This window comes from Temnothorax americanus, unplaced genomic scaffold (genome assembly GCF_048541705.1).
Source record: "Temnothorax americanus isolate GAGA-0224 unplaced genomic scaffold, ASM4854170v1 Scaffold75, whole genome shotgun sequence".
In the NCBI taxonomy this organism is placed as follows: domain Eukaryota; kingdom Metazoa; phylum Arthropoda; class Insecta; order Hymenoptera; family Formicidae; genus Temnothorax; species Temnothorax americanus.
The window spans coordinates 693,217-702,558 of NW_027509798.1; the positions used below are offsets into that span (position 1 = coordinate 693,217).

The following is a 9,342-nucleotide window of genomic DNA, read 5'->3' on the forward strand; positions in this document are numbered from 1 at the left end:
AGCTCAGGCAAAGAACAGGACTGGGGAATTTTCAAGAATGAAAGAAATGCAGTAGTTAAACTTATTAGGGCAAAAAAGAAAGAATATTATGAGAATATGATAGATAATAATAGGAGTGATCCTACAAAAATGTGGAAAACTTTGAAAGACGTAATTAAAGGTGAGCAAAGGGGTTCAGAGAACATCGATAATGTAGATTTTGAAATATTAGAAGACATAGAAGAATGCAATATAGCTGATAAATTTAATATATATTATGTAAAAAGTATTAGCAACCGTGTGCAATCTATTAATACGAAGGGGACAGAAAGCACAGGTAGGAGACTTATTTATGTAATCGAGAATAAGAGAATTATGGAAAATTTTGAGCCAATTAGTGCGAGTGATCTGGAACAAATAGTTAGGGAACTACCACGAAAGAACGGAACAGAGGAAGGGATAAATAGTGATATACTGTAAATGGTGCTACCTGTGATAAAAGATGAGTTTGTAGGGGTAATAAATAATTCGCTTAGGACAGGTAACGTTCCAGAAGGATGGAAAACATCCACGATAATACCGATACCAAAGGTAAACAAACCAAAAAAAGCGAGCGAGTATAGACCGATCAATATGTTACCGATATATGAAAAAGTATTAGAGTTAGTTGTAAAAAAACAGTTGGAAAAATTTCTAGAAAACAATGAAATAATAACCGACGACCAATCGGGATTTAGGAAACAGCAGTCGTGTGAGACAGCACGTCAAAGTTTTATCGAGGACGGGAAGTTGATAATTGAGGAGAAAAAAATGGTGGGGGTGTTATTCCTGGATCTTAGGAGAGCGTTTGAGACAATAGATAGGGTAAGATTAGTGGAAAACGTATATCAGTATGGAATAAGAGGAGTGGTACTGGAATGGATACGATCGTATCTAAGTAATAGAAAGCAACAAGTTAGATTCAATGATATATGTTCTAAAATAATTGAGACAGTATATGGCGTGCCAGAGATCAGTATTAGGACCTCTCGTGTTTATTTTATATATAAATGATATAGTTAAAGTCTGTCCGGAGGGAAGTATATCTAGATTATTTGCAGATGACACGACCGCAAGTGTAACAGGAGAAAGTTGTGAGGACGTAGAAATAAAACTAAATATGGTGCTCGGTATACTTGAAGAATGGATGAATGTGAATATGTTAAAAATGAATGCAGATAAGACCAAATATATGATAGTTAGAAGTATAAGGAAAGAAATAAAAACAGACATAATAGTAAAAAGTTTGGATGGAACTATAATTGAGCGTGTCAAGATAGCGAAACATCTGGGTGTAATGATCGATAGTAAACTCCGTTGGCAGAATCACTGTGATTATATGTTAAAGAAAATAGGGAAAAAAGAGAGTTTTCTGAATAAAATAGGAAATGATATATCGGCGTACACTCGATGTACTGTGTATAAGTCTATCATAGCGCCTCACTTTGAATATTGCGCAACGATGTTAATAGGCATGGGTGAGATGCAACTGAATCGACTGCAAGTGGCACAAAACCGTGCTATGAGAGTCATACTGCAATGCTCGCGATATACAAAGGTAGACGTGATGCTGCAAACCCTTAAGTTTATGAATGTAAGACAGAGGCTAATGTACAATGTATGTATTTTTATTTTTAAGATAGTAAGAGGCATAATGCCAAAACATTTAAGTAATAGGATAAAAATAGTAGGAGATGTGAGTGGACGGCAAACGAGGCAGACTGAGAATATTAGAATTCACGATCGCAGGACGAGAAGCGCACAGAAAAGTATATTTTATGAAGGTTTGAACATGTATAACGCCCTGCCGATAAAAATTAAGCACGGCGAAAGAATTGAACCTTTCAAACGTAGGTTAAGAAAATATATTGTACCTCATGTAGAGGACGTAATTTAACGATATTTTATGAAAAAAAATAGCCGAGAAGGCTAATAAAGCTCAATCTCTCTCTCTCTCTCTCTCTCTCTCTCTCTCTCTCTCTCTCTCTCTCTCTCTCTCTCTCTCTCCCTCTCCCTCTCTCTCTCCCTCTCCCTTTCCCTCTCCCTCTCCCTCTCCTTCCCTCTCCCTTTCCCTCTCCCTCTCCCTCTCCCTATCACTATCCATCTCCTTCTCTCTCTCTCTCTCTCTCTCTCTCTCTCTCTCTCTTTCTCTCTCTCTCTCTCTCTCTCTCTCTCTCTCTCTCTCTCTCTCTCTCTCTCTCTCTCTCTCTCTTGGTGAGTACGGTGTGTGCACGTCCGTTGTGTTGCTCCTGTCTTAATTGGACATATTTCTGCCGCAAGCTGCTTTTGGGCTCATTTGTTGCAGGTTTATACAAGTCTTTTTCTTGCTCGTCACGTGCTGTTGTCAGTACGCATCGGGCTATCGCTGGATTCTCGTTATTTGCATGACGAGTGTTTCTCATTATTGCAATATTATTTCTGAGAATCATTCCATGGAAGATGTCGTTCTCTTCTGCGCATGTGCCTGCTGCTTGATCTGTTCGTTCCTGCACCTGCTGTCCTGGCGTGCCATCGAGTTCAATATCGATATCGACCCGTCGATCGATAGTGGTGTGACTTCGAGCTGTCTCTAACGGCGCCTTCACAGTGCAGGTTTGATTTCGATTGCTGTCGCTTGTGCATGGGTTGATTCGTATGTATTTGACCGGAAATGAATGTCCGGGAAAGAATCTACTATATGAAATCGTTTGTATTTCGTATAAAGACTTTTGATGTGCAATTGAAAAGGTTTGTGAGTCATTCGTTTAATTTAATTAATTAATTATTTTTACACCATGCATTTAGCCAAAATAGATAAATTAATAAAAGTTTTTATACGGAATCGTTTGTATTTTGTCTGAAGAATTATAAAGTGTGATTAAAAAAGTTTGTGAGTCACCCAGATAATTTTAATTAAATATTTGTAAACTCGGTAATTAGCCGAAATATAGATTTTTAGTTATTCATGTTAAAAGAAGAAGGCGCTAGTGTTCCCGAAGGTCCGTCTGCAATCAAAATTAATATGAACGTTTTAAAAATTATTTTATACTGAAATAAATAAATATACAGGCTAATAAGTCTGTAGCTATAAGCGATAGTTGCTAATTAAGTTTGTAAAGATGTACCAGCTGTGAAGGGTGAAAAGCAGGTTATCTCAACCGCCCTGCCACAACCCAATTAAAAGAGACTTAAATGTCATTACCGCTGAGAAGTACTTCTTGCCATTTAAGTTAGCATGTCAGAGCAACCGAATTGTCCATTGCGTTCCACCTTGAATTTTTTTTACAGTCGTTTATTAGGATTGCCCTACTTTTAAATCGAGCGCTTTTTAATGTATTATTATTATTAAACTACCGATATTGATATATTATTAGTAATTTAATATTAAAACTTGACAGAGTGACGTAAACTAATTCGCTCATAGTATTATAACAAAGTATTATGCGTTCAAATTCTCGAAAGTTAGCTTCTTTACTATGCTCTCTCTTTATGTCGATCGATTCAGATAAAAATCTCCGAAGTCTTTCTTTCTCTCGCGATATTCCTAGAGTAAAACTGTACAAAAACTCTACAAAAGTGGCGATATTTTTCACGGATCTGGTTTGAGTCTCGGCTCTTGGGGAAGGTATGGTCGTGGCCAAAAAGGTTGTCCGACTTTTTTTTATAAGTTTTGGAACGCACTTTGTCATGTGAGAGTTGATGGTCCCTGCTCACGGCCATAACCTAAAGTTTCGAAGTGACACATTATCGGAGCAGACGGACAGTCTATACAAGGTGTCAGAAAAGTTTAGAATACCAGAAAGAGTAAGCACGTGTATTTGACGTAAGGAACAAAGCCCGTCATAAAGAGGAAAAAGGAGAAGAGGTATATGAACAGAGAATAGTAAGTAAAATGACCAGTGACCAATATTAGAAAAGAAATGTAAGATATATGTTAATAATATACCCATAAAAAAGTATAAATAGATGTTTTAAAAAAATTTATTGGAGTAAAATTTGTTTAAACTAATAAATAGAATATGACGAAATCACATTAGATTTCAATGTAAATTAATAAAAGTCTTGTTAGCATTAATTAAATTAAATTGAATGTAATGTAATCCTGTCATGTTCTATCTGTTATGTCAAACAGTATATTTTATTACAATTGGAAAAATAATATGCATGAATATTACAGAGAAAACAGTGGTTCGAGACGTGGAAGAAAACTTTTAGTCAACGATGGACGCAGGTATGATGATAATAATTAATGTTTAAAACAACATTTTTACACAACACTAATAAATAATTTGTCAGCATAATTAAGAATTGAGAGATTAAATTAAATTAAAATAACTTTAATTAAATTGTCATATGTCTGCTTGCAGGTAAAAGGAGAGGCAGCGTTGAACAGAGGTGAAAGAAGTATACTTAATGGGATCTGTGAGAAAGTTGGAGCTTGCTGTGAAGAAATGTAAGAATCTTCATAAAACTGAAAATCTGCACTTGGAGATGAGAGAAAAAATGAGGGATTCGAAGAACTTGCCGAAGGAGAAGGAAATACGCAATATTAAACAATTAAGAGATATGAAAAATCAACAAATTCAACAACAAGGTAAGCTGCTGAACTGATAAAATTTTTCTTACATTGAGAAATTGTAGTGTATTATATTGCAAAATCGTTAACAAACTAAATCAATTTCTGTTTTAAACCTTTAGGAAAATGAAAAAACTACGCCCAACAGGTGAAGACATCACATAAATATGACAAAATAACAAAGCCAGCCTGCGTTCACAAATTGTGGAAGAATATATACGATTAAGAGGACGATAAGTATAGGCATATATCCACGCGGTAAAAATTTTTTATATAAAAAAAAACATATATAAATATATATAATTATATATATTTATATATGTTTTTTTAAATGTTTTTTTATGTTAATTATACATACATAACAACTGTTACATTTATACATATATGTTTATATATGGGCAATTTTTTTCTTATTACCTCAAACTTCACCTATTACAAAAAATGCAATGCGAAAATCTTTTTAGTCATTTTTAGATTTTTCTTTTTATTTTCTTCCATAGTATATATTATAGAAGAGAGACAAAAACATGTATGGACATATTTGATATATTTATAATTAAAAATAAATATATATATATATATAAATTTTTTTACCTGGCATATTAAAAAACATACGTATACAATTATCCATTGGAATAATGTGCAATAACAGATTTGTCCAATATTTGCAGAATTACTTGGATAAATTATACTATAATAGGTTGTGGTGATGCAATATCAACGAAGTATTGAAGATAAAAACCGGCGATCGCTCAACGTTGGAGAAAGGAAGTGGGATACAATTTCCGATTTCGAATTCAGTATGCAATTTAAAGATCATTTATTATTGAAAGTATACATATTAAGTAAAAGTATCTGTGCGGTTATTTATTCAAATAATGTGCATTTACATATTTATCCAATACTTTACTTGCAGATAAATAACTTTGACAAAGGATGAATTACGTTGGGACACAGGATGGATATATATTGGTTCATCCCAAGAAATTCTGATATATGTGAGTGTATAAGGTATCTACTTAATTGTTACGCCGATTGCACGATGTGTTATTTCTTTATACACCGCAAGAGTATAAGTGACTTCCCCCAATAGGAAAAGATTTATAAGATGATATGACGAAATCTGAATGAAATTGGAAATGCTGCAATTATATGTCTCGATATTAATTCGTTGACTAAAAGTTTTCTTCCACGTCTCGAACCACTGTTTTCTCTGTAATATTCATGCATATTATTTTTCCAATTGTAATAAAATATACTGTTTGACATAACAGACAGAACATGACAGGATTACATTACACTCAATTTAATTTAATTAATGCTAACAAGACTTTCATTAATTTACATTGAAATCTAATGTGATTTCGTCATATTCTATTTATTAGTTTAAACAAATTTTACTCCAATAAATTTTTTTAAAACATCTATTTATACTTTCTTATGGGTATATTATTAACATATCTTACATTTCTTTTCTAATATTGGTCACTGATCATTTTACTTACCATTCTCTGCTCATATTCCTCTTCTCTTTTTTCCTCTTTATGACGGGCTTTGTTCCTTACGTCAAATACACGTGCTTACTCTTTCTGGTATTCTAAACTTTTCTGACACCTTGTATAGACTGTCCGTCTGCTCCGATAATGTGTCACTTCGAAACTTTAGGTTATGGCCGTGAGCAGGGACCGTCAACTCTCACATGACAGAGTGCGTTCCAAAACTTATAAAAAAAAGTCGGACAACCTTTTTGGCCACGACCATACATTGCCAGATCGGATCGTTATCCATTTCCACGTGGACCTTCCCTAGAAAATTATCCACGAGATCCTGTTTCTCGTCTGCTAACGTAAGCTTTTTAAACTCTTCGCAGAAACGCAGGAGAAAAGCTTTTTTTTTCCAAAAATACCCTCACACAAACGGATACAAGATGATTATTGATAGCATCCTGATCGCACTTAACTCGCACGTATAATCTGAAAAATATTATTATTAAACGGTTAACATCTTACATTTAAACATCATACATTTACTTATACGTTACATACAAAGATGATATTTATATATAAACAGTACCTATCTAAGTGAGCTAATGTCGACAGCAATCCCTGACGACATTTGATTAAATACGCGATATAAGGAGATCGCTTTTGATAATCCTCTCGAAGTGATTTGAAGAGCTTTCTACATCCATCGTCATTAAATAGACGCACGCAACGTAAAGTTTCATGAAGATGAGCTAATAATGCTCTATTCTGCAGGTTTATAGCTTCTGCCAATTGTAGTTGTAAAAACGCAACCAGTTCGTCTTCTTTCTGCGACTAACAATGTCTCTGTAATAAAATGTTATATGCGAATATTTGAACATTAAGTAATTAAGTAATTCATAAAAAAATCACACTTTGTTTTGTACGCCATGATTGAAAAATAATACAATAAATACCTCTGAAGTATTCCATGGAATGTGTTAAAGGTCAGCAGTGCTAAGTACCATACGTAATTTTTTTTTAGCATCCGCAAAAGCATAAGAGTTCTACATTATTCGAATCGATTAAAATTCTTTCGTTTTCCACCTCTTTTGTACGGGACTGATTGCTTTCGACCGAAGCTGTATCGCCTAGCTGCGCTTCGCTTTCTTCTGTATTTCGCTAATATATCATCGGTAGTATCTGAAATTAATCAAAAGAATAATTTATTACTGTCTATTACTGTTGCTGATCCGCTGGCACGCTGGGATTTACGTAAAGATCCCGACTCCACTCCACCATGCATTTCAGAGTAGACACGAGGCACTCGAGACCACGAATGCGCATAGATTTCTTCTGAAAGAGCAAGACACTAATATTACAAACAAAACTTTATATTGCTTGTTTCGAAGAACATTCTCTGTTCCAAATAATACACCTATCCTGTCATCCTCTTTCTTATAACGCACCTGATTTGGCGATGCACCTAGCTCCAGAGCTTGACAACCTTGAGCAATCTTAGAGAGATCATTGACGAGCTTCTCGAAGAGATTCGCTACTGAAATCGCAATCGTAGTTAACGTAGATGTCGACGACGCTCTGGGCATCCGCACAGATCCTCGTAAACGCATGTATGACCATCCACTTGTGAAAGAGCTGCTACAGGTCTCGAGGATGTTCATAAAGATCTCCTTAAAGAACACCTCAATCTGCATCTTGAAGTGCATCTTGAAACGGGCGAGCAGCGCCAGGAACAGCGCTAACGACAGTTCGAACACTTCCGGCACCAAAGACACGCCATTCTTCGACAGCACGACACACAAGTACTGTTTAATGGCGATAACAAACATCTCGTTAAAGCGCAATATTGGACCCGGCATTCTGCAAGATTCCCAGAAGTAACTGAAGCGACAAGATCTTGGAACAGAGCTCGTGCGATATTGGATCGGGAGTGCCGTCCGACAGCGGTTTCATAGAGAGCTTGCAGAGAGCGCGAAACACCAGGACTGCATCATTTTGCAGCACATGGGTGAATTTTGCAGTTACCATGTTGTCATTCTCAGCGGCTGCCTCGTCACCAGTTCTCCAAACTGACTTCCTCTTCCAATGGCACCACGGATTTTACTACATCATCAAGAATACTCTTGACAATTATTTGAGAATCAATGTTATCATTACTAGGAGCATTCTCTGGACTAACCTTGGCTTCAGTTTCGCCGTTTGCTATGACAGAACCCTCCTGCTGATGTTCCCCAACAAGCCTCACGATCTCTTCCTCCGCCTGAGTCTCCATTCGCGCGAAGATCACGTTGATCATCAGCGTGAGAGTCGCACGGGCTGTTGTTTGATTCACCAGGTTGCGCGACGCCAAGTAAACGTTGTAAACAGTACAAATTGTTTAACAGTACCTACTCTCGTGTACCTCCACACCTCCGCTGGCTTGTCATTACAGTCAGCAGAGCTTTAATAATCTGCAGCTGCACACCCTCATCGGTCTGTGGACCGGTGAAGCAACCGCAGATTGTCTCGACAATGCGCACAATCAGCTGCTTGTTAGGCTCCGTTGAATCAGGCACATTGCCAGTGAGATGGCTATATGCGATTAACTTCTGCAGGCAGTTCAGTGCTGTGTCACCACAATCCGTAGTGACTAGCTCTGACATGCTGATTCAAATGGCAAGAAGTACTTTTCAGCGGTAATGACATTTGAGTCGCTCAATTGGGCTGTGGCAGGGCGTTTGAGATAACCTCTTTACCATGCACAGCTGGTACATCTTTGATCTCGTTACGGAGGTCCTCTGCAAGACAGAATATTAGTCACAAACTTAATTAGCAACTATCGCTTATAATTACAGGCTTATTAGTCTGTATATTTATTTATTTCACTATAAAATAATTTTTAAAACGTTTATATTAATTCTGATTGCAGACGGACCTTCGGGAACACTAGCGCCTTCTTTTTTTAACATAAATAACTAAAAATCTATATTTCGGATAATTACCGAGTTCATAAATATTTAATTAAAAATATCTGGGTGACTCACAAACCTTTTTAATCACATTTCATAACTCTTCATACAAAATACAAACGATTCCGTATAAGAACTTTTATTAATTTATCTATTTCGGCTAAATGCATGGTGTAAAAATAATTTAAAACAACCTGACTTCGAAGCGCGGATCTAGCTCGCGGCGGGTCGGGGTTCGAAGGAGGTGCGGAGAAGCAGACGGGTGGCGAGGTTAGCGAAATGAAGTCGTGCTTCGGTTAATTGACAGTAGTAACGTTTATTATTTTACAATATACCC

The 9,342-nt window shown here is 36.2% G+C and overlaps 1 protein-coding gene and 1 long non-coding RNA gene across 2 annotated transcripts; one reads left to right on the forward strand and one right to left on the reverse strand.

The window, feature by feature from the left end:
• Positions 1-3,000: 3,000 nt before the first annotated feature.
• Positions 3,001-6,342, forward strand: LOC143906727 (uncharacterized). The gene is made up of 7 exons (XR_013259628.1): positions 3,001-3,880; positions 4,175-4,228; positions 4,365-4,591; positions 4,696-4,831; positions 5,245-5,373; positions 5,490-5,571; positions 6,239-6,342. It is a non-coding gene; the product is annotated as an uncharacterized LOC143906727 (long non-coding RNA).
• Positions 6,343-6,344: 2 nt separating this feature from the next.
• LOC143906726 (brefeldin A-inhibited guanine nucleotide-exchange protein 2-like) lies at positions 6,345-8,987 on the reverse strand. The gene is made up of 5 exons (XM_077422970.1): positions 8,237-8,987; positions 7,506-8,160; positions 7,014-7,239; positions 6,647-6,903; positions 6,345-6,546 (listed from the first exon to the last, which is right to left on the reverse strand). The coding sequence occupies exons 2-3, from the start codon at positions 7,914-7,916 to the stop codon at positions 7,219-7,221; spliced, it is 432 nt and encodes a 143-aa protein (XP_077279096.1). The 5' UTR covers positions 7,917-8,160; positions 8,237-8,987; the 3' UTR covers positions 6,345-6,546; positions 6,647-6,903; positions 7,014-7,218.
• Positions 8,988-9,342: the final 355 nt, after the last annotated feature.

What these genes read in the sequence shown, in the direction of transcription:
- LOC143906726 (XM_077422970.1), bottom strand. Translation starts at nt 7,916, where the DNA reads ATGCCGGGTCCAATATTGCGCTTTAACGAGATGTTTGTTATCGCCATT. An exon ending in TAGGTGCATCGCCAAATCAG is followed by an intron (nt 7,240 to 7,505) that starts GTGCGTTATAAG and finishes GATTAATTTCAG; the next exon opens with ATACTACCGATGATATATTA.